This window comes from Pantherophis guttatus, chromosome 3 (assembly GCF_059756535.1).
Source record: "Pantherophis guttatus breed Tessera chromosome 3, ASM5975653v1, whole genome shotgun sequence".
Classification (NCBI taxonomy): Eukaryota; Metazoa; Chordata; class Lepidosauria; order Squamata; family Colubridae; genus Pantherophis; species Pantherophis guttatus.
In genome coordinates this window covers 94,536,120-94,561,237 of record NC_142065.1, presented here as the reverse complement: position 1 = coordinate 94,561,237, position 25,118 = coordinate 94,536,120, and the positions used below count along the sequence as shown (strand labels likewise).

Below are 25,118 nucleotides of genomic sequence, written 5' to 3'. Positions count from 1 at the left end.
TTAAAATAGTTAAAATGTAATAACTATCAGCAGCCAACTCTTGCTCATAAAGTGAAACCCTTTAGCAAAGAGGTCATTTAAGCTCTCCAGAATGAAGCAAAGGAGCAAACACAGTAGCTGTTGCTTGTTAAACCAATTACCAGAACAAATAGACACAGGAACTAGCCAGATTTCTGAAGCTGCTTCTTTTCAGGAACAGAGATTAACATTTTTCCTTCCAAACAAAGGAAATTATCCCATCAATAAACACAGGATTAAACATCACCAAGCACAGAATTAAACTTCACCAAAAAAACAGTTTTAGACCAAAAGTCAGAAAGGGTATGTAAAGTCACGTTTGAATGTCAACCTTTCTAGATAGTCAAGAAGCCTTGCTGAATGTCACTCATTCTGGTTCCTTGTCATTAAAAGCTTCTTTCTGGCAGCTCTGCTTTGTTATTCAATTATTTCTTCAAAGTGCTGATCATTGCATCCCAGCTGGAAGAACTCCAACAGGGGAGTATTTCTTCCTAACAGCAGTGTAAAAAGCTTAAAACAACTCTTTCTCTTTAAGAAAGTTAAGCAAAGAAAAAAAAACTCAGGAGAAGCTCCGGAGGTGACAGTAAGTATAGGCGTACCGCCAAGAATGTAATAAGGTTAATGGAGAGGTAGTTTCTGTAAGCAGGGCAATAAAGATTAGAGTAAAAACAATACCAGAATGTTATAATTCCTTACAGGATTAGCCCTATAAAGTGGGGGGGGGGAGATTTCTTCTAACAACTGGTTCTCCAAACTGTTTAGAAACTGGTGCGAACCAGTAGAATCCATCATGTGGTTTTGATTCAGGGACTGCAAATTATAAAACTATTATTGTGCTATCTCTACCACCATGCTTTACTGACCAGTAACTAAAAACCAGTTACTTACCTGCTGCATGTCCTTTCTGAAAGATAAAGATGATCTTTTCCCCATCTCGTAGCTTGGTAAGCATCAGATGGGCCTGAAGTAAACGTTTTCTTTATTTAAACCTAGACAACAGGCTTTTTTGCATTCTATGAAAATATGTCTTGAGTTGCCAGATGTTGGTGTGTCCAATGGTGTAAAAAGGCTTGCAGAACCATTAAACTCTTCTTTGGAATCTGAGGCTGCCATATTATTTCTCAAAAGCAGGCTTGCGGTTTTTAAACTGCAGAACTTCACAGCCACCAGCTGAGGCACTAATAATAGTGCATGTGCTGGACCACAGCCAGTAGCTAAGAAAAATCTAATAGTGCCTCTGCAGAGTAACAGCTCTACAAAATCTAAACCTGCCCTCTGGCCATGCTTGGAAAAACATGGACCAAGCAGTCCTATGCCTACTTTCTGTGCAGAAAAACTTCAATAGATCAGTCTAAATTTATATCACGGCAAATTTTAGCGCATTTTGTGTCAACTAACAGATTTTGAAGGTATGTAGTTGGAAACCCTGCATCAATTTCTAAGATATAGCTTAATCTTGTTTTACTGACCCTATTTCCCCAAAAATAAAACATCCCCTGATAATAACCCCAACCAGGCTTTTAAGCGCATATGCTAAAATAAGTCTCCCCATGAAAATAAGCCCCCCCGAAAATATTTAAACGCAGAGCTGGAAATCAAGTAAGATGGCAAAAGGAGCCCCATCTTGCTCCATGCACCCCAAAATAATAAGACCTCCCCAAAAATAAGGCCAAGCGCTTATTTTGGGGTTCAAAAACTATAAGACAGGGTTTTATTTTCAGGAAAACAGGGTATTATAATTAAAACGTGGCTGTGCTGATTGGCCTGGGGGCATTGTTAATATTTATCATTTGTTTTAATTTTTGATATTGCTTATCTGGTTGTAAACTGCCTAGAGTCACTGTTGCAATATTTTTAGGATCAGACTCAATAATAATAATGAGAGTTAGAGGTTTAAATATATTTCTCTTTAATTATAATAGGCATTCTATATTCACTGAATATTCACAGATAGAAGCAAAGAAAATGGTGAAGGTGGCTCCTTATATATACAAAGGGTGGAGCCAAGAGTGGGAGTGGTGAATTATGAATACATTAAGAGTCAAAGAATAAGTTAACCCCTGATATCCCATATATACATTATTTACACATTAGGGAATAAGGCATTTACATCTGACAAATCCCCCTCTAAATGCCGGTTCGCTATACAACACCAATTACATTCAGATTCAGGACAATATAAGACATACAATTTGGAAGTTAAGTATTTGTGCTGTTTAGAAGGTAAAGGCTTCGTCAATATGTCAGCTAATTGTTCAGAGGTATCACAATGCACTGCTTTGATAAATCCATCTTGAGACAATTGTCTCACATGCTTAAATTTTATATCTATATGCCTGGATCTTTGTCCAATGGCATCGGATCTAGATATTTCAATGGCCGCTTTATTGTCTTCATGCATAACAAAAGGCAAAGCAGGTTTTTTCCAAACATCTGAAATTAAATCATTAAACCATACAAGGTTATTTGCAGCTTTGGATAAACAAACATATTCCGCTTCTGTGGTTGAAGTGGCTACCAGTTCTTGTTTACCAGTGTACCAGTAAACTGGACAGTCATTTAACAGAAAAATATAACCAGAAGTACTTTTTCTGCATGATATATCTCCAGCCCAATCCGCATCTGCGTAACATGTAAGTTTTGGTTCTTTATTATCACTAGGTTCTAATACTAGGCAAAAGTCTAATGTACTTTTCAGATATCGTAAAATTCTTTTGACAGCCTCCCAGTGATACATTGTTGGTTTGCTAACGTGCCTTGATAATAAATTGAGTGGTAATGCAATATCTGGCCTGGTCCAATTAGATATATAAAGAAGTGAACCTATGACTGATCTATAAAATGTATTATCCTTGAATTCAGGGGAAGATTCATCAGTATTTCTAAGGAAATCAGTTTGCATAGGAGTGTCACAGGGTTTGGCATTGTTTAAATTGCATTTGTTTAGAAGTTCAATAATCTTATCTTTCTGAGTAAGTTTGAATCCCCTTCTAGTTTTGTTAATTTGTACACCAAGGTATTTGTTTACTTTACCTAGAGATTTCAACGAGAAATGTTCATTTAGCTTGTTTACAAAGATTTCTCTTCTCTCTTTGTGTTTTCCTATATATAAAATATCATCTACATAAATCAATACAAATTCAACGTGATCATCACTCTTTTTGACAAAGAAACAGTTATCAGCAGTGGTAGCGTTGAAATCCATGGTCTTAAGTACTTTTACCAAGCAATCGTACCATCTTTTGCCAGATTGCTTTAATCCGTATAAACTCTTTTTCAATAGCCAAATTTCATTTTTATTAGTGTATTGACTGTGAGGTGCTCTTACATATATTTCCTTATCTAGTTTTGCGTGTAGGTACGCAGTCTGTATGTCATATTGAAATACATCAAGATTGAGTGCGGATGCTACTACTAGAGCTGTTTTAACACTCTCTGTTCTTACTGTGGGGGAGTATGTGTCAGTATAGTCCTCCGGATATTTTTGTGCATAACCTTGTGCAACCAATCTAGCTTTGTATAAGGTATTGCCTCCTTCTAGGTTCTTAATTTTATAAATCCACCTGGTACCAATAATTGTTTTATCTTTAGGTGCAATCGCAGGTGTGAATACATTTAATCCTTGCAAACTTTCCATCTCTTTTTTCATAGCTAGTTCCCATTTTTCCTTTTCTTCACAAGGGAGTTTTAATACTTCCTCATATGTATTAGGTGTTATTTGTTCACCATCCATATGCATTATGTAATCTCTGTATTTATTTGGTATTTGATTTCTGTTGTTCCTAATAGCTCTTTCTGGTTTGCTATGGTAGTCATGCAAATATCTTGCTTCCTTTTTTGTTAATGTGTCTGTCTTTATTTTGTGTTGACTATTTGTCCATGTTTTGGTTTTGTTTTTATTTTTGTTGACATTTTGATTTTCTATTGTCCCTTCCTCACGAGATTTGGTATCCTTGCATTTATTTGGAAATATTTCATTAAGATGTAATTTAGACCAGTTGGCCTGTTCATGGAACACAGCTGTTCTGGAAACTATAAATTTATTATTATTATCAATGAATCTGTACCCTTTGGTGCCAGTTTCATATCCCATAAATCTTAGTCTTCTGGATACGTTTTCTCCCTTTCTTCTCAACTGTTTAGGTATGTGTACGTCTGCAGTGACCCCAAATATGTGCATGTGTGCTAATTTTGGTTTCCTATTATACATCACCTCATATGGTGTCTTATTCACAATACTGGACCAGGTTCTATTTTGAGTGTAATTTGAATAATGTAGGGCTTCTGACCAAAATTGTTTGCCTAAACCAGCATCCTCTAATGTGCACCTAATCATGGTTTGTAATGTGGAATTCTTTCTCTCTACAATCCCGTTCTGGAACGCAGAAAATGGACTAGACGTGTAATGTAGCATTCCTCTATCCTTTAACCATTGGGAGAATTCTTTAGACATGAATTCACATCCCCTATCTGTCATAATTTGTTTTATTCTGATATTATGTTGTGTTTCTATGCGTTTGTAAAATTCCTTAAATTTTTGAAAGGTTTCATCCTTGTGTTTTAATGTGTAAACAAAACCATAGCGACTGTAATCGTCTACTATTGTTAGGAAGTAACGTTTTCTATAAGTGATTGATGGAGTTAATGGGCCAACTAAGTCCATGTGTACTAAGTCAAAAATTTTGTTAGTTGATCTGGTGGATTTTTTTGGCCTGGGACTGGTTTTTAATTTAGTAGATTTACATACTGAGCATTCCAAATAATTTTCACAATTTTTTATTTTGACACCTTCTGCGTGTTCAGTCATTTTTTGTACTACAGGAAAACTTGCATGTCCTAACTTCCTATGTAAGATATGAGCACACTCGTCATGAATTGGTTTACCTATTTTTGGTTTCTTCTCATTGTGTGTATCTGTGTGATCATGAGATATTTTACATTCATCATTGTCACTGTTACTAATATTTTCATCATCTGCCTCAATACAATCTTCCATATTTGAATCAATGTTATGTAACCATCTTTCTTTTGTTATCAGATAGGGTAGGCCTCCTTTAATCATCACAGTGCCTACATTTGTTTTATTCTTCTCTAAAGTTGCTTTTTCCTTTGAGAAAACTATATTGATGTCAGAATCTCTGCTTAGTTTTATGGCACTTAGTATGTTATGAGGTATTTCTGGTATTAACAATACCCCCTCTATTTTTCCTAGACCAGGCAAGGTCACATTCCCTCTGCCTAATACTTGAACTTTTTCTTGATTAGCTACCTTTATTACAAACTTATCTTCTGTAAATGAAGACAATATATTTTTGTTATTAGTGGTGTGATTAGTTGCCCCAGAATCAATAAGCCAATTATTGTTCTCATTTTGTTGCGTTTTAGTGCTGTCTTGTTTATTTAGTCCATTCAGTGAACCAGATTTTCTCTCTTTTGAATTTTCTCTGCCCCCTCTACTTTCTCTGTAATTTGGTGGGCTTCTATATTTATGTCTATCTGTGGAAGACTGTCTATAATTGTATTTATTCCTATATTCTGACCTATGTCTTTCCTTTGAAATTTTGGGACAATCTCTTCTATTGTGTTCCCTGGACCCACAATTGTGGCATTTAAAAGTTTCATTATATTTTTCTTGGAAAGCTACCTTCCTAAAAGATTTGTGTTCTGTGTGATTGCTATAACGATTTTTTCTTGAATTGTCTTCTGCTATCAATTTGTTAGACAGACTTTCTATTGATAAATATCCTAGATTGATGGTGTCTAAGTGTGACATAAAACTATCCCATGATGAATCAAGTGAGTTGATAATAACACTTTTCATTGTTTGATCTGAAATCACTTCCCCCCTCAAATGCAGCTCAGCTCTTATTTTGTTTAAAGATATTAAATGCTCACTTATGGAAACCCCTGGTTTTACTCTGGAAGAAAAGAAGTCCTTAGACATTCTTGTGGTGGTAGCTACACTATCGCTGTGAAACAAATTAAACATGCATTGAATTATTTCTGAAACAGTTAGATTTGGTTTGATGCTATGATACATTGCAGGAGACACGCTAGATATTATTAAGAAAAATGCCTTATGGTGTAAACAATCTATTTTTAAAGTCCAAGGTCTTCTTGGGGGACTAGTGATAAAAAATAGTAAATTTTCTTTCATAAAGACAACCTGGAGCTGTTGATACCATTCTTGTAAATTAATGCCATCAACCCTAAGTTTTGGGAAGTCATTGGGTAAGTTACCCACATTATTTTGTCCATTACTTACAACCTGAGGTAGTCCGTGGTCTCGCAAGTGTAGGAAATTGCAAAACGGCATGGGGATGCTCGCAACGAGTCTGCGCGGTTCTCTGGCCAGTTCAAGTCTTTCCGGACCGTCTACGTAGTTTCGCACATGCGCGTTGTTCATTTCTTCTTTGACGTCGTCGTGGAAGGTTCTCTCCATTGTAGCTCGCTCGCTCCGCTCCTCTTCAGACGAGTCGGTCTCTGGCTCGGTCTTAGGAGTTCTGATGGCGGCGACTGTTCTTCTCTTTCTTTTGGGTGCGTTGGCACTTGCTTCGGTCTGCGGTGTAGGGCGGAATCGACATGGCTCTCTGGGCTCGGGCGTCGTCGTTCTCGAAGTCAGGATGGGAGCGTGCAGGTCTTGAAGTATCGGCTTGTTCGCTTGCTTCTTCGTTGGCGCTTTGGAAATTTTTAATTTTGGCCCAAATGCAGCAAAAAGCGTCTTCATTGCTGACTTTACTTGGGATTTCGTTAAGTCGTCTTCATTTTCTGATTCTGGCTCTTCCGAAGAGTTTGAATCCTCCTTTTCACTTTCGTTGTCTGATAACGTTTTTCGCGTCAGAAATTTTGAACTGAGCATTTTGATTGGCTCTGCTTCGCTCACTTTGGAGGCTTGTTGAAACCAAGATGGCTGCCATTCAAAATTTCGCGCGGGATCACATTTTTTCTTTTTCATAACGACTTTCTCTGTAGTCATATCACTCACAGTTTTTTGGTCTTTGGGTTTCTCTTTAGCGATGTTTTTCTCTCTCGCTGCTCCGCTGTTCTTCAGCATTTCTTGGAGGTTCGCGATGAGGCTTTCATCATTCTTCTGGCTTTTTAATAACTTCAATATCTCTGACCTGAGTTCGTTATTTTCTATTTCGATTTCCTCCTGGCCATCATTTTCATTTATTAATTCTTCTTCTTCAGTGGTGTATTCTTCGGATTCTCTCGAAATCGCGTTTGTGGATTCGTTGATTATTTCTTGTTCAGTTTCTATTTCTTTGCTGTAGGCCCTGGTGTTGGGCCTATCTTTCTTAGACATTTTTAGGTATTTATTGAGTCAATTAACCATCCTCTGCTACCAGCTTGTTGCAATATTTTTAGGATCAGACTCAATAATAATAATGAGAGTTAGAGGTTTAAATATATTTCTCTTTAATTATAATAGGCATTCTATATTCACTGAATATTCACAGATAGAAGCAAAGAAAATGGTGAAGGTGGCTCCTTATATATACAAAGGGTGGAGCCAAGAGTGGGAGTGGTGAATTATGAATACATTAAGAGTCAAAGAATAAGTTAACCCCTGATATCCCATATATACATTATTTACACATTAGGGAATAAGGCATTTACATCTGACAGTCACTTGCTGGTGAGATGGGCAGCATATACATTTATTAAATAAATACATTTTTATACAATATTTTACTGTCCAAACAAAAAAAAAGGAAAACAAAACAAAAAAGGAAAACAAAGCATATATCTATTTGTGAGTTTCCCACGTTAGATTTTAAAATAGGCAGAAATCCTTTTGGCTGAACCTCCCCTCTGATTATTAACATCAAATTTGATTTTGCTAACTCCAGAGCAACCCCAGGAGGAGCAATCGTTGGCGATCTTTGATTGGATAGTGAATTGAAATGTTTACTGTGCATCTCTGTTTCTTTACAAACTATATTACAAATTGTTTGTCAATAAAAATCATTTTTGGATTTCTTTTATTGTTTGAAGAATTCAAGAATCCATATGCTAAACATATCAACTACAATTATCTATTGTCATTGCTTTAAGATGGACTGCTGATTAATTGTTCAGATTAATCAAATGTTTAAAGGTAAAATTACAGTATATAGAAAAAATTCTTCATTTCTCACTCCAGATACATATTTAAAAAGTTATTTATAATATTATACTGTAAAATTTTATCTGCCTTAAAGGTGGTCTATAAGTTTATTTTTAAATGTTATTATTTTCCCAGTAATTACAGTTGGTAAAATATATCTTTTACAAAATAGACTTTTAGATTCGGATCTACTGTTTATAACTGTGTATATACAATCCAGCTAAATGGGATCATATGAAAGAAAATAATATACGACTCCAGATATTTATTTTTATTTATTTTTTTATTTAATTAAATTTGTATACCGCCCTACTCCCGAAGGACTCAGGGCGGTGAACAGCCATAAAATAAAACATATAGATACAACATTTAAAATAGAGATAAAACCAATTAAATAAATTTGGCTGAACCATTTTAAAACCCCAATAATTTAAAACCAAATTTAAAAATTCCCACTTAAAAGAGGAAAATTTAGGTCAGGCCAGCTTGATGAAATAGGAACGTCTTAAGCGCGTGATGGAAGGTACGCAGATCCGGGATCCTCCGTATCTCCGGGGGGAGCTCATTCCAGATAGTAGGTGCTCCCACAGAGAAGGCTCTCCCCCTGGGGGCTGCCAGTCAACATTGTTTGGCCGACGGCACCCGGATATTCATCTTCTGGTTCAAAGGGTGTGGTATGTGTCCTATTGTTCATTTGCTTAGGTCTGTAAAATAAAATGTGAAGAATAAAGAAATAAATTTGCATCTGTACATTTTATGTAATTCTTTTTTAAACCGACTCATCTGATCTGCAGCAGAATGCAGCCTGTAATAATTTTTAATGTATCAAACTACATGGGCAAGACGATTTTGAAAGACAGTATCACCATTTTTAAACAAAATAGTGAAAACTACTATTGATGACTGCATAAGGTTGACCTGATTATTATTCATGATTTTGGACTGTTGCCTTCTGACAGAAGATATAGAACAATTAAAACTCGTACCACACATTTTCTGAATAGTTTTTATCCCAATTGCACTCAGCAGTGAACTAAAGGGCCACCATCAGTGAGCTGACAGCATTACTTGGATGTTTGGGTGGTTCAGGGGCGGGGAATTTGTAGTGGATGGGGGTGTGTTTGGGGATTGTTATGTGTGTTGGGCCTGGTCTTTGGGTGTTAAGCAGGGGTGGGTTCTAAATATTTTTACTACCGGTTCTATGGGCATGGCTTATTTTGTGGGCGTGGCTTGGAGGTCATGTGACTGGGTGGCCATGACTATGTGTATAGGGACTACTCAGAGGGCTGAAAAAAGTCATTTCTGACAGGTCCTCGCACTTTTGACTGGTCCTCACACTTATGACCATCCTCACATTTATGCCCGTGCAGCATTCTTAACAACCATGTCACTCACTTCACAACTGCTTCTCTTCACCATGGTGACAAGATAGGACAAAAACGTAAAATGTGAGGACAGTCGTAAATTTGAGGACTGGTCAAAAGTGCGAAGACCAGTCAAAAATAACTTTTTCAGCCCTCTGAGTAGTCCATATGCATAAAAGGATAGAGCAATAGAGAGGGATGAAGGAAGGGAAGGGAAATTAGAGTAGGAGTGAGGTTAGAGAGGGAGGAAGAGAGGAGGAGAAGGAGAAAGGAAGAGGAAGTAGGGAGGAGAAGAAGAGGGGGGAAGAGAAAGTAAGAAGGAAAGAAAAGAGAGAGGTGGTAGGTTTGAGAAGAAAGATTGCTGTACAATAAAAAAGATGAAAGGGAAGAAAGCCAACCCCAAACAAATATAAAGATATTAAGATAAAGAATGAATTGTTAAACTTTAAAGAATAAAAGAGAACAAATATGAATAAATAGCAATAATTAGAAACACACATACAAACATACAATGTATTTTCTTTGAACAGAGTATTTGGCCGGTTCACAAATTTAAAAAGTCTTTAGTCATTTCAATTAAATTTACAATTTCTATATTTCCTTTTTGCCATATTTATTTCTCATCTATTTTTTTAAAAAGCCACTATTACCCTTCATCCTCATCTCTAATCTTAATCAAATTAATTTTTTCCCTTCTATTCTATATTATACCCCTTCCCATTGTCATCTATTTTTATATCCATCCTCACATTGGTTAATTATGTAATATTACAGTTGTTTAATACAAATTCAACATTTGAATATAAATCAATTAGTTATATAACTGGAATGCACTACCTGACACTGGTTTCTTCCCCAAGCCTCCAAAACTTTAACTTTAGACTGTCTACTGTCGACCTCACCCCATTCCTAAGAGTTCTGTAAGGGGCGTGCATAAGCGCACCAGCATGCCTATCATCCCTGTCCTAATGTTCCCTTTTATTTGTATCTATCTTGTGTATTCATAATTATGTTTCTACTTATATCTGTTATCCAATACATGCTTGACAAAATAAATAAATAAAATAAATAAATTGTTATGATATCAGGCTATTCTTCACTGAATAAGATTCCATGTCTTTGTCTATGCCAGTCAGTTTCAACCTATCTTCCAATGGAATTGTATTTACTTATTGATACATTCTGGCTCTGGGCTCCAGCCCTCTGTAAGGCACTGTGTCTCTGCCTCAGTCTCTCCTTTTGACGTTGTATAGCCATCATGACAAATATATTTTGCTTTAGCATTGATCTGAAAACTCTGTTGCTGCGATCCAAAATTTCCATGGGATAGAGAAATCTTCGTACAAGTGTGTTCAACTGCTAAAAGGAAATATAAAATGTGAATTCTTCTGTTTATAAAATGTGAACTCTTTGTAAAATACCTGGGAAACCAGTGGAGCCAGAGAAAGATTGCCTCTTTTCAAAATCATGAATAAATGGGCTAAGAGGCTGCAAAGAAAAGCTGTATACAATAAATTGGAAAATCCATAGGCAGATTGAGGCAGGAAATAAATGTATCTGGTTAGGCAGATTCATGGTTGTCTTTCTTATACAAACTTAAGGCATCTAATTTGCCCTTTAATTATATAAAATAAATCATACTGCCATATAAGCTATATGTATTCCATATTTTAGTGGCCTGATCTGAATCTGTATTGGAATTCCTACATGTGCATCATGGGCCGAAAATTCTCACTTGTGTTTTGAATGTCCTGTATTCTGGTCCAAATCTTTTGGAGTTTAATGGGTGACAATATCAGATTAGCAACTAAATGTCTTAGATTAACAAAGTTTTCTCCAGTTGCCACAATTTCAACCTTTAGACACAATACAACTTCACTGACCACAATTAGAGGACAGTCATATTTTAAGACTTCTGTAGCATTATACAATTGTGAAAGCACAGACCTAATTCTTTTTATGCAAATACTATCATTCACACACATACACACACATTAAGTTTTTAAAATGTGTTAGATGCAGTGAATTGTTTTAGTTGCAAAATATATATTAAAAGGTATTATCATGGAATTTTGATGTTTACTACCCTTTTCTTTATTTTACTGTTCCTTAATAATTGCCATTTATCTATTCATTTGTTTTTATATTTGTATACAATTGATGCTGGGCCTCAGATCTTCATTGGAGAAAAGTTAAATCCCCTTTGCACATCAAAACACATCACACTCTCTTTAAAAATAATAAATATAATGAAAACAATTTTTAATTGTTAACAAACTTCAACTGAAATATTTTCTTCTAATCAAAAAGTAGCTTTTTATTGCAAATATTCAATAGATCTAAGTAGTAGTTTAGTAGTAAGTTTACTACTAAGTTACTACTAGTAGTAGTAAGTTTAATAAATAAATGATAGGCACAAATATGTGCATATACATAAACACCTATACATATCTTTACCCCAGTCAGAGCACAATTCCCTGTGGAAATATGAATCTTATATGAACACACACACACACACACACACACACACACACACACACAGAGAGAGAGAGAGAGAGAGAGGGAGGGAGGGAGAGAGAGAGGGAGAGAGAGAGCGCATGACAAGCAATTTCAGGTCAGGCAATTTTAGCAGACATTCCTAAAGCTTACCTGGCCGGAAAAGCTTACATCTTGGAGCAGGTGACCATCCCTTTTTTGTGCAAGTAATTGATGATTGCTGGTTTGCAGGAGAATATCCCATATTACAATCAAATGTAACGTTGTCACCTTCTATGTAATTGCTCCAGTATTGATAAATGATGTGACCATAATAAAAACGTTGAGAAGGATCACACATTTCTAAAAGCAAAAGAGAGCAACTTGGTTTCATCATTTATGGTTCTTGGAAGGCTATTCATGCTATGCATGACATCTAATTCACAGACAAGATGTGAAGAGAGGAGGAAGCTGATGAGGAAGATCCCTATTTTGCTGTTTATATTTTATAAAAGACTCAGCTTTTACCTCTCTCATTTAAGGTTTTAGTACACAAACCGTAGGCTCCAAAACAACTTTTAGGATCCCTTGAGAAGAGACAGCAGTGGAAGCATCACCCCAGCAGGCAGAAGAACCAAACAGGCTGAAATCGCTATAGCAGTGGTGGCGAACCTTTTACTCATCAAGTGCTGAACAGGTAAGTGCTTTGTGCGCTTTGCACATGTGCGTGCTATCCACCCTAATGCGTGGCTCCTCCGTGTGCTGCGCATGCAACCGGACTATCTGCGCATGCACAGAGCTTTTGTGCATGTCCCCATGCACTGTGCATGCAACTACACCATCTGCTCATATGCACAGGTTTTACGCGGTTCCCCCCATGCACTTTGTGCGCAATCACGCCATCTGTGCATGTGTGTGTGCGCATGCACACACTGTACACAAGTACTCACACTTGTGCAAACACACACACATGCGCAGGAAGTTCCGAAGATGAGGTGGGTCCCCTGAATTGCACGCATGTGCACCGAAGGCCTGGACACTAGATAGGGGGCACGCACATGCGCAGCTGCAGGTGAGTTGGGTGACAGCTCGCATGCCCGTAAAGATGGTTCTGCGTGTCACCTCGGGCACACATGCCATAGGCTCGCCATCACAGCTCTATAGGATGCTATTTCTTCCAAGTTAAAACAAGGTCAGGACAGCATCTGATCTGTTTTGTTTGTACTTGGCAATATCTACCGCAAAGAGGAAGAATTACTTACTGAAACACTTTGGTTCTGGGTCATAGCGTGAACTGATGCACTTTGCTGTTTGCCATGTTTGCTTGTCTTTAGGCAGAAAACCTTCAGAACAATAAAACTGAATTGATTGTCCCTCCCTGATTGGAAATGGTTTATACCGTTCAAAATGTTCAGCCATTCTTCCATTTTCTATACGGATATAGTCACAGCCCTTTCCTGAAGAAAAGGGATAGAAAAAAAAGTAAGGCACCCCCATAATTCAGAATATTCTATTGGTTCATTTGCTTTGCTTTAGTCTGTGCTAGCATCAGAGACGAACTTCTTATTAAATGTTGCAATACAAGAATCTGATCTGGATTTCTGTCCTGCATCTAAGAAACAACAGAGAACAACAATGACCGAAGGGGGAATCAAAGGCCCTTATTTCTTCTGCTTACAATCTGTGAGGACTGTAGGGAGAATGAAATGATGTTGACTTGACATCTTCAATCTTACACTGTAAAATGGGACTGAACTTCTTTCTATCTTCTTTTTATCACTGCACAGTGACTTATCCAACTATTATGATTCTTGCTGTTATTGTGATTATTATATTTATATCCTGCCTTTTTATAAATGAGTCAAGGCAGCAAACATAGTTATACCTCTAGCTTCTATTTTCTCTATCACCTATGAGGTGAATTGGGCTGAGAGAGTGACTGGCACCGTATTACCCAGTGGCTTTCATAACTAAGGTAGGACTACAACTCACAGTCTCCTGGTTTCAAGATTGGCACCTTCACAATTATAACAAACTGGCTCTAGAGTATATATTTAATGAAAAGTATTAAGTGAGAAGTAAGAAAGAAGTACGTTTTTAACCTTCCTGGAGACACGGGTAAAGTAACATTTCTTTCCTTGTGGGAGATCCGCAATACTTCCAAAAGAGCCTCGTCACAATGTGCAGGATCTTCTGTGCTTTCCTGCATGAATGGCTTCTCTTCAGTAATCTTGGGCCTAGCATCACTAAGATTTCTGAAATTAAACCTCTAAGGTTCTTCCCACTCGATCTGTCTCTCATGATTAGCTGTTTTCTTATGTTCTCCTGCACTCTAGTTTAAAAGTGTAGCTCTTTCTTTTTGAAATGTTTTGCCGCTGCTAATTAGTGATTAGTAGCGGTGAATAATTACAGTAGAATGGTATATAGGCAGCAAATCCCTTCCTAGGAACAGCTCAGCTGATGCATACAGGTATTGCTTTTGATGAAACTTGTACAAGTGTGGTTTTCCACACTTCCTAATTCCAGGGGGATTAGGTTCATTCATACAGCAACCTTTTGATTGGTCTGCTGAATCCCACGATACTAAATAATCAAGAGTTCTGATATATTCTGATACATCAAGATATATACTGGAATTCACTACCTGACTCTGTGGTTTCTTCCCCAAGCCTCCAAAACTTTAACCTTAGACTGTCTACTGTCGACCTCACCCCATTCCTAAGAGTTCTGTAAGGGGCGTGCATAAGCGCACCAGCATGCCTATCATCCCTGTCCTAATGTTCCCTTTTATTTGTATCTATCTTGTGTATTCATAATTATGTTTCTACTTATATCTGTTATCCAATACATGCTTGACAAAATAAATAAATAAAATAAATAAATTGTTATGATATCAGGCTATTCTTCACTGAATAAGATTCCATGTCTTTGTCTATGCCAGTCAGTTTCAACCTATCTTCCAATGGAATTGTATTTACTTATTGATACATTCTGGCTCTGGGTTCCAGCCCTCTGTAAGGCACTGTGTCTCTGCCTCAGTCTCTCCTTTTGACGTTGTATAGCCATCATGACAAATATATTTTGCTTTAGCATTGATCTGAAAACTCTGTTGCTGCGATCCAAAATTTCCATGGGATAGAGAAATCTTCGTACAAGTGTGTTCAACTGCTAAAAGGAAATATAAAATGTGAATTCTTCAGTTTATAAAATGTGAACTCTTTGTAAAATGCCTGGGAAACCAGTGGAGCCAGAGAAAGATTGCCTCTTTTCAAAATCATGAATAAATGGGCTAAGAGGCTGCAAAGAAAAGCTGTATACAATAAATTGGAAAATCCATAGGCAGATTGAGGCAGGAAATAAATGTATCTGGTTAGGCAGATTCATGGTTGTCTTTCTTATACAAATTTAAGGCATCTAATTTGCCCTTTAATTATATAAAATAAATCATACTGCCATATAAGCTATAAAGAGAGAAATGGAAGCCTTCTTTAGGGTCAACAATAATAAGAAAACCTCGATACAGATTTTGTGGGGTACGGCAAAAGCCTATATGAGAGGGTTAGCGATTAAATATATAGCCAGGAATAAAAGAAAGAAATTTAAGGAGAGGGAAATGTGGACAGTGAAGTTGCGGACTGCAGAGAGGAATTTACAGATTAACCCACTAGATGTCAAAACTAAGGAAGTAGTAGACACAAGTAAACATCAATTTATACTACTAGACCAGGAGGAAATAGCACATAATCTTAGAATGGCCAGACAGCACCACTTTGAACATGCCAATAGGGCAGGCCAGTGGCTTACTTATAAACTACAGAAGGAAAGGGAAAGTAGGTGGATAGATCAATTACAGGACAAGACCGGAGTCATATGGGTAGATAATGAATGTAAAAAAGGGATTGCACAGGAATTCTTTTCACAACTCGATGCTAATGAGCAGGTGCCGGATGAGAAAATTAAGATATACTTGCAACATTCGGACCTTCCCAAATTTCCCGATTCAGTCAAGGACCTGTTGAATAAGGAGATTATGGAAGGAGAGATAGAGATTGCGATCAAGAGGCAGAAGGCTGGTAAAACCCCTGGTACTGATGGCTTGCCTGCGGAGATTTATAAAACTTTTACAGATCTGTATATAAAATATATGAAGGAAATTTTTAATATGGTATTGATGGAGTCTAAGGCTCCCAAATCATGGCTAGAGGCCTATATTTCTTTAATACCAAAGGAAGGGATGGACTATACTTTGATACATAATTATAGGCCCATCTCACTTTTAAACGCCGACTATAAAAATTTTTGCAACTTTAATGGCAGCTAGATTTAAGAGATACCTTAGTGAATTCATCCATATAGATCAAAATGGTTTTCTACCGGCCAGACAGTTGAAAGATAATGTACAGATCATAATGGATACCCTGGAATATTATGAGGCCCACCCTGAGAAGCAGGTGGCGTTCCTCTTTTTGGATGCCCAGAAAGCCTTCTATAGGGTCAATTGGAATTATCTTATATCACAATTGAAATATATGGAGGCTGGCGATCATTTCCTGAATGCAATCCAAGCAATTTATAATCAACAGAAGGCTAAGACTTTGGTCAATAGAGAAGAGTCGGAGGAGGTGATGATAGCGAAGGGAACGAGACAAGGCTGCCCACTCTCCCCATTGTTGTTTATATTCATGCTAGAACCTTTACTTAGGTCAATAAGACAAGAGGTGAGCATAAGAGGATTAAAGATCAGAGAACAAGAATACAAGGTCCAGGTGTTTGCGGATGATCTGGTCTTTGTTCTGGAAGAGCCACTAACCTCTGGTGGGCGACTTATTGACATAATACAGAAATTTGGTGAAGTGGCTGGATTACAAATAAATAGGAAAAAAAACAGAGATCATAGTTAAAAACATGACGGAAATACAAAAATTAGAACTACAAAACACTTTGGGCCTCCAGGTAGTTCGTAAAGTTAAATATTTAGGGATTTGGCTGTCTGATAGATGCTCCTCAATAAAGGTGGATAACTATTTAAAATTAACTGAGCAACTAGACAAAGATTTGGAGAGATGGGGCAAGATACAATTGTCATTAAGGGGATGGATAGCCTTAATTAAGACCCACGTAGTGCCCAGAATGGTATTTCTCTTTCAAATGGCCCCAATTAGACTGGATAAAACCTTTTTTAGGAACTTGGACAGGGCCACAAATAGATTTATTTGGCAGGGCAAGAAGCCTCAAATTCAGTTGAAAATGATGCAGAAACCGAAAGAACAAGGCGGGTTGGGGGTCCCAAATTGGAAGTGTTATTATAATTCGGCAGTTTTGGTTTGGATCCGTGAATGGATTACACTACAAGGGAGACGTCTGTTAGCAATCGAAGGTCATGATCTCCAACAGGGGTGGCATGCCCACCTATGGTGGGAAAGAGGCAAAACCCCAGCATATTTTACGAAACATCACATGCAAGGAGTCCTGATTGAGAGTTGGACGGAAATTAGGAAAATATATTATAATAAGGTACCACTCTGGGTTTCACCTGTGGAAGCTGTGATCTATCCGATTCTGTATAATCCAGAGAAAAAATTGACCTACAAAGAAATATTAGATATGAATGGGAAGTTAAAAACAAAATTGTCACTTCAGGAACAAGGAGTGAACCTAGACTGGTGGACGTACATGCAAATTAGTAGTAAGTATATGAGAGATAGACAGAGACTTGGGATTAGTCGAGAGGTGCAGATTCTAGATAGGATACTATTGGGGGTGGATGAAAAGGTGTTATCTAGATGCTTTAAATTCTTTATGGCTATGGAGGTAGGTGAGGAAGGTGCGAAGACGTCGGTTCATGCCTGGGAGAAGAATCTAGGTTATTCAATAGAGCCTGAGAGGTGGAATGAAATCTGGACTAAGAATATTAAACTAACCCGGTCAATAGGATAAAAAGAAAATATATATAAAATGGCGTATCAATGGTATTTACCGCCGGCCAGACTCGCCAAAATGTTCCCTGGAACACCCTCAGTCTGTTGGAAATGTGGCGTTAAAGAAGGTACATATTTCCACCAATGATGGACCTGTCGAGAGGCAATGAAATTTTGGAAGAATATTCAGAAGTGGCTAAATGAGATGTTGGGGCAGCATATACAATTGCGTCCTGAGGTATTTTTATTAGGGATAAGACCCGAAAATGTTAATAGAATGACATGGTACCTGCTGCTACATATAACAACAGCTGCAAGATTGGCATGGGCCCAATACTGGAAGATGGATGTTATTCCACCCGAACAAGTAGTAATTCAGAAAATAATGAATTGTGCAGAATCAGATTGGCTTACTATGATACTGAAAGGACGAGGGGACACAGATTACTATATATCTTGGAATCAATGGTATAATTGGATGTCAAATCGAGCTGTAAATAGAGGTGTTTGATAAGCATGTCACTTGGTATATGTAATAGACTTTTGTAGGTGACCCTATATATGTAATGGGATAATTTTATTCCCTTCTTGCGTTGTGATGTAGACAGCTATAGATTTAATGTTTGTTGGATGTATAAGATAAAAGAGAGAGAGAGAAAGAAAGAGGAAATATAGGGCAGAAGAGAAGAATTCAGAACTTTGATATACAGAATGACAATATTGGGTTAAACAGCGGGCTAAACAGTGGTGAAATTAAAAAAAAGAAAAAAGAGAGAGGGAACAATAGGCAACATAGGGCAAAATAGGAGAGATCAGGATTTTAAAATGCAGGAAAGAAGGGGAAAGAAAAAGGTAAAAATAAAATTGAAAAGGGAGAAAAGGAGAAGGAAATGAAAGAGGAATTTGTGGTATACATTTAGAACTGAAATGTGAATTGTAGCAAGTAATAATGGTAAAGTATATGATGGTGAAAATGAACTGTATAATAATTGGAATATTATCATTTATATTTTTGAAATCTAGATAATGATGAGTTTTTTTTTTCTTTTTTGAGAAATATGAATAAGTTTAAAATGTAATAATTGAAATACTGTTAATAGTTTATGGTGGTGTGTATAAAAATGATTAAGTGAGGATTTGAAATAATTCATAGGGGAAGCAAGTAGAGGATAACAGTCAGAATATTTTTAAAATTTAATTAAGGAAATTGTAATAGATGAAATAGTTTTAATGATATATTGTGATGAAGTAGAAATGATTAAGATGTGGTTTGGAGGAACATATGGGGAAATTATTTGATGTATGAAAATGGAACTAATTGAAACAGCCATGCCTATATTTGTTTTTCTTTTTTCTTTTTCATTAAGTGTTTGAATATATAAATAGAAAGATACTTATAGAAGTAACCGATTATATTAAAATATTGGACCGTATTACTTAAGAAAATGTAAGTCATAAAATAAGTGGGCTCACTATTCTTGTAAGAATTGAACAATTGTAACATCACAAAATTAATTATTCTGATGATGGATTGGGGTTTAATATAGAATAGAAGGGAAATTGAAATTTGGTTAAAATTAGAGATGAAAATGAAGGGTAAAATTGGAAAAAAATAGATGAAAGTGAACACTATGGCAAAAAGGAGGTATAGAAACGGTAATCTTAGTTGTAAAAATTGAAAATTGTTTTAATTTGTTAACCGGCCAAATACTCTGATCAACAAAAATACATTGTATGTTTGTGTGTTTGTATGTGTAAAGAATAAAGAAAAAATTTTTACAAAAAAAAAAAAAAAGTATATGGGGAAGATGTCAGAGAACAATATCACCTGGAAGATAAGTGATTGAAGCAGTAGCAATCAAGCAATTGCCCTAAGATAGGAAGGCAGGCAAAGCTATATCAAGCCGAGAAGAAATTTGTCTGAGGAAGGCTAATATGTCTAAAGAAAGGGTCCCCAACATCAATCCTTTGTGAAATTTTCAATTGCTTACTGATACTTAAATATATAACTAACAGCACTATTACTACTGCTATAATAACAAATACAACTGCAAAAAATAAGGATTAGGTGGATAAAAATGCCAAATACCTGGTAGACAGCAGTAAACCATACTAATAATAATAAGAACAAATACAAACAAAAACAGCATCACACAGCAAGTGCTGGCTTGGCAAAAAGCTGAAGAAACAGCGAATCACCTAGTTATATGCTGCAAGAAGATTGCACAAATGGATTACAGCAAAGTTATGACAAAGTACCCATAATGATGCATTGGAAGATCTGCAAGATATACTACTTGCCCGCAAACAAGAACTGGTGGCATCACAAAATAGAAGAAGAAGCTAAACTTCTCTGGGACTTTAGAATTCAAACAGACAAGACCTTCTATATAACACCCACACTTAACAATTGTTGGTAAGAAAGACAAAGAACTTTGGCTGGTTCTCTTCTGACAGAAGAAAAGAAGAGAAAGAACTAGAGAAAATCACAAAATACAAAGACCTTCGAATAGAAATGATGGGTCAATAGTGAAGCATACAATTTCAGACTGAAACAGAAATGACCAAAATATTAGACTAGATTTCCCAGAACACTTTTGAGGTGTATTGCTATTCTGGAAAGAACTATAGCATCATCTGTATAGAGCAGCAGGGCAGTACTGTAATCTCCTAGTTTAGGGGGATGGAAATATCATTTGGACACCTCACTATACCATTGATATAGAATTGAAAAGCAGGGGAACCAAAATAAATATGTTTTAACTCCCATTTGAGTTGTAAGTGGTTTTGAGTGAAATTCTTGCATATTGTATCTGACCGTAAATGTCATATTGATGTGCAAGGCACAAATTAAATAGCAATAATAATAGCGCTTAGACTTATATATTGCTTCATAGTGCTTTACAGTCCTCTCTAAGCAGATTATGGAGTCAACATATTGCCCCCAACACGCTGGGTCCTCACATCAGAGGGGGTGTGGCCAGTGCCAGCAGCGGTACAGCAAATTCCGGGGCTCCTGGAAAATGCTGATATCTCAGCTGCTTTAGGAGATCCCCAGGGATCATAGCTGTCCTGTAGGGACAGTGAAGAACGGAGGCACAGACAGGCACAAACAGGGAAGTCGCAAGTCCCTGAAGTGTCTGCATCAGCCTCCGACCCAACAGCAAGGGAAGACAGTCATTAGGAGCTGTCAAAAGCCAGGTGGCCAAACACAAGAAGAGAAGGAAAAAAGAACGAGGTGATCATCTGGGTGAGAAACTGTGCTCTTGGAAACAAGATTCCTTTATATATTTAACTCCTGAACTTTTAAAACTATTTTACTTGAGAAACTTGGCAAAGAGAGAGGGGAGGGAGTGGAAAAAGACTACCTCCCCACCTCCAGAACAGCTGTGAAGAAGCTGAAGCCTTTAATATTCACTATTATGGTTGTTTACTGTAATTTATTAATTTTGATTATTTTTTATTAGTATTACTAATTAGTATGTATTAATGTTATGAGGAAAAAAACTGTTATTATGAAACTACCATTAGAAAATACTATTATGATTATGATGAATATTACTGTAAAGAACTGTAACCAGAGAATATATTGTATATATGGATTTTGAACATGTTGCTCTTTTTTATCTATAATAATAATAATAATAGTAATAATAATAAGAGGAGGAGGAGGAGGAGGAGGAGGAGGAGGAGGCGGCCTAGGCTCAGATTGTAGGGCCCACCATATTCCACACCCCATTTTTGGAATCATAAAGGGGATCACGAGTCTGCCACCCAAAAATGCTTTCCTTCCTGATTCCAAAAACGTGGAAGCAAAAAAAGTGCATCACGTTTCAGGCAATGGATCTGGCCAGGAGGAAAGAGAAGGTGAGTCTGCTGAGAAGGAGGAGGACACAGACCACAGCTCTGCAATGTGCATTTGGGAGAAAAGCATTTTCAGGTGGCAGTGTTGCAATTCCGTCCCCGAATCCAAAAATGATTCCCTGTTCCCTGATGCACATTGCAGGGGAACCAGCTGCCTCCTGAAACATGGCTCTGTGAATTGCATTGGGGAATTGGGCCAACGGGTGGCGGTGGCTGGAAAGGAGGGACATTTCGCTTTAGGGGCTCCTGCTCAGCTCGGCTCCCAGGCACAGAGAGGGCTCAGCTCTCCTTACATTGCTGGGGAGTGAAGTCATCACGGCCATTGTTTGCTCTGAGCTGTCCACTGGGCAGCCAGAGGGTGGACCAGCTGCGAACCATGGGGCCCGTCTTGTTTGCCAAAGCTGCCAGGCAGATGCCCCCCCCCCCCAAGCCATCCCAAAGAGGGTCGTTCCTCAGGCTGTGCCCTGACCCAGATCCCTGCCACCTGGAACCACGTAAAAATGCGACACACAGAGCCCATAAATATCCGAAGGTGGGTGGACAGAGCTACATTCGGACCGATGGTGGGTTTCAAATGTTTTACTACCAATTCTGTGGGTATGGCTTGGTTGGCATGGCATGGCTTGGTGGGCATGGCTTGGTAGGCATGGCAGGGGAAGTATACTGTAAAATCTCCATTCCGCCCCCAATCCAGGGGAAGGTTACTACAAAATCCCCACTTCCTCCCGATCAGCTGGGATTTGGGAAGCAGAGAATAGATGGAGGCGGGGCCAGTCAGAATTTTTACCACTGGTTCTTCGAACTACTCAAAATTTTCGCTATGACCAATTCTCCAGAACTGTTCTCTGGTCAGAACCTGCTGAAACCCACCTCTGATTCGGACTATAAGACACACCCAGATTTTCACCCTCTTTTGGGGGGTAAAAAGGTGCGTCTTATACTCTGAAAAATACATTATATATATGTAAATACTGTTAAAATGCTCTGGATGAAATATGTCCCTTTAGCAGAAAACTGGAAAATCATGTAAAATAGTATTAAAAAGTACTCTTGTACAGAGTTAAATATATCAGCCATTCTACAATCATAGTAATGTACACTAGTTCTACTTACTGATACATTTTGGTGGAGGTGACCATCCATTCTTTGTGCATTCAACCACCTTTTCTCCATTATCTGGATCAAAAGTAAATCCACTGTCACACTGAATTCGAATTAGATCCCCATCATGATATATAGTTCTTTGAGGTCGGAAAGTACCATTAGATATTCTTGGAGAGTTGCATGTAATTTCTAGAGAAAATAAATCATATATTATATGAAAAAAGGAAAACGTGCACTCATATCAGATTCTAAGCATTGATTTCTATAAGGACAGAAAACAATATTACTATTTTAAATATCTATATAGCACCACAAGAACATATTAATCAATAGACATACCTACTGATGGGCACAATTAATTTAAAACTGCCAGTTAGGTTCTAAAATATACTGTGAAATTAGTCATCTTGATTAAAAGTGCTTTTAGTAGCTTTGTATTTATTTGAAAGATCATAAATAAATTCAGGAAGTTGTTGTAATTATTCTCCTCCTTCACTTTGGTTTCCAATTGAAATAAAAAGCTACAATTTGATACCCCTATACCCCCATACTTGATACCATCATTCTTACTTTTTAGTCCCACTGTTGAGCCTGGTAGGATTTTCAGCCACCTGCAAGGTTACAAATCAGGGGCTCCACATTGTAGTAGTCCCTCTCCTGTCTGAGGTTACAGTTTCAGTTAATGGTGACAGGGAAAAGAGGTCAGGCCTTCAAATTCTTTGTAATGGAGCTTTTATTACTTTTAGTAGCTCTTGGCTATTATTTATTTGGAACATCATAAATAAATTCAGCCAGTTCCTATAATTATTCTTTACTTTGCTTTGAGTTGAAACATAAAGCTACAATTTGATACCCCTCTTCTTGCTATTCAGTCCTGTTGTCAATCCCACTAGCATTTTCAACCACCTGCAAGGTTGTAAAATTAGGAGCTGCACATTGCAGTGGTTCCACTTCTGCCTGAGGTTGTCGATGATCATGGCGACAAGGGAAAGAGGTCAGGCTTTCAAAGGCTGTGATGGAGCCCGCAGGGCTTGTTCCTAGTCCCATTTATGTTCAAATTCTGTTCAGAATTAGAAGCGGCCCTCTATCTATAATGATAACTCTGAGGTAGAGTATCACCAACAACAATTCAGTTACTGTGGCAATGGATGCATTGCTAGAAGATTTGAAGATTGGGGCAGATTTCCTGGAGAAAATCAATCTTTGTGATTGCTGAGAGTTGATATCAACTTCTTAGCATGTAATTAAACAATTAATTAGCTCTTCCTGAAATTGCCCTGGGGATACCATCAAAACATCAGTTGGTCTGGAATTCAATATCCTGTATGCTCAATGTATACGTTTAGTTCTGCTTTGTTACATCACAGCTGCAGGAGCTGCATTGGCTACCAATGTACTTCTGAATGCAATCCAAAGTGCTGGACATAACTTTTAAAGTTGGTTATAGCTCAAGCGTATGACAAGTATGACACTGAATTTTCCAAATTGTTGTAGCGCGGGAATAACGAGAGGCACAAGCAGACTAGTAACAACAGCTCTTTAATTCAGGGTGAGACTTCAGCAAAACTCACAGGCAACAGCCCTCTTTATATACTTTCCAGAGGTGACCAAGAACCAATCAGGATTCACTATGCATTTGAATTTCCCGCACAAAATAGATACATACACAACACCCCTCCCTTCCCAGAAGGCACTTATTCTATCTATTTACATATTTACATACAAAATCACGCAGGTGACCAGGGCGTGTCTTAATCCTGGTTGACCTGCGCAGTTCAGTTGTTGGCAAGGCGTTGAGCCGGTCGGAGGGACCTCCCATCTCTCCCGGCTCCGCCAATGGAACCTCCTGGATTTCTCCGGAGGTGTGGCGATCTCCGGCTGGGAGTGTCGGCTCGCTGGGGCAGCGCTGGAACTCAGGGTTGCCAGATAAGCATTCTGGCTTACTCGGGCTTGAGGTAGCTGTGTCGGAGAGACTTGGGTAGTTAGGACATGGTGTTTCGTTGGGTAGACGTTTTCGTAATTGATCTACATGTCTCCTCCAGATTTTACCATGCCCAATATCTACTGTGTATGACTTTGGACCAGTAATTCCTACGATGGTTCCTTCTACCCATAGTGGCCCATTAGTGTAGCTTCTAGCAAAGACTAGTGAACCTTCTTCAACGTGTCTTAGTCCTCCCCCTTCCCCGGTGAAACTATCAAAGGAGTAGTTAGGATGCAGTCTGTCTAGAACGCATCGAAGCTTTCGGCCCATTAAAAGTTCGG

At 37.8% G+C, this 25,118-nt stretch overlaps 1 protein-coding gene across 4 annotated transcripts in view; it reads right to left on the bottom strand.

The window, feature by feature from the left end:
* Positions 1 to 8,392: 8,392 nt before the first annotated feature.
* Positions 8,393 to 25,118, bottom strand: part of LOC132711446 (complement factor H-like) — a 30,509-nt gene continuing 13,783 nt past the window's right edge. For 2 of the 4 annotated variants that reach the window (XM_087890069.1, XM_087890067.1), the window contains 5 exons: positions 22,863 to 23,042; positions 13,230 to 13,424; positions 12,142 to 12,330; positions 10,662 to 10,851; positions 8,393 to 8,832 (listed from right to left, as the gene is read on the bottom strand). In XM_087890069.1, the coding sequence (XP_087746195.1) occupies positions 8,691 to 8,832; positions 10,662 to 10,851; positions 12,142 to 12,330; positions 13,230 to 13,424; positions 22,863 to 23,042 (896 nt within the window). In that variant the 3' untranslated portion in view covers positions 8,393 to 8,690. The remainder of the gene's footprint in view (positions 8,833 to 10,661; positions 10,852 to 12,141; positions 12,331 to 13,229; positions 13,425 to 22,862; positions 23,043 to 25,118) is intronic. The other 2 variants (XM_087890068.1, XM_087890070.1) reach the window with 2 other exon arrangements.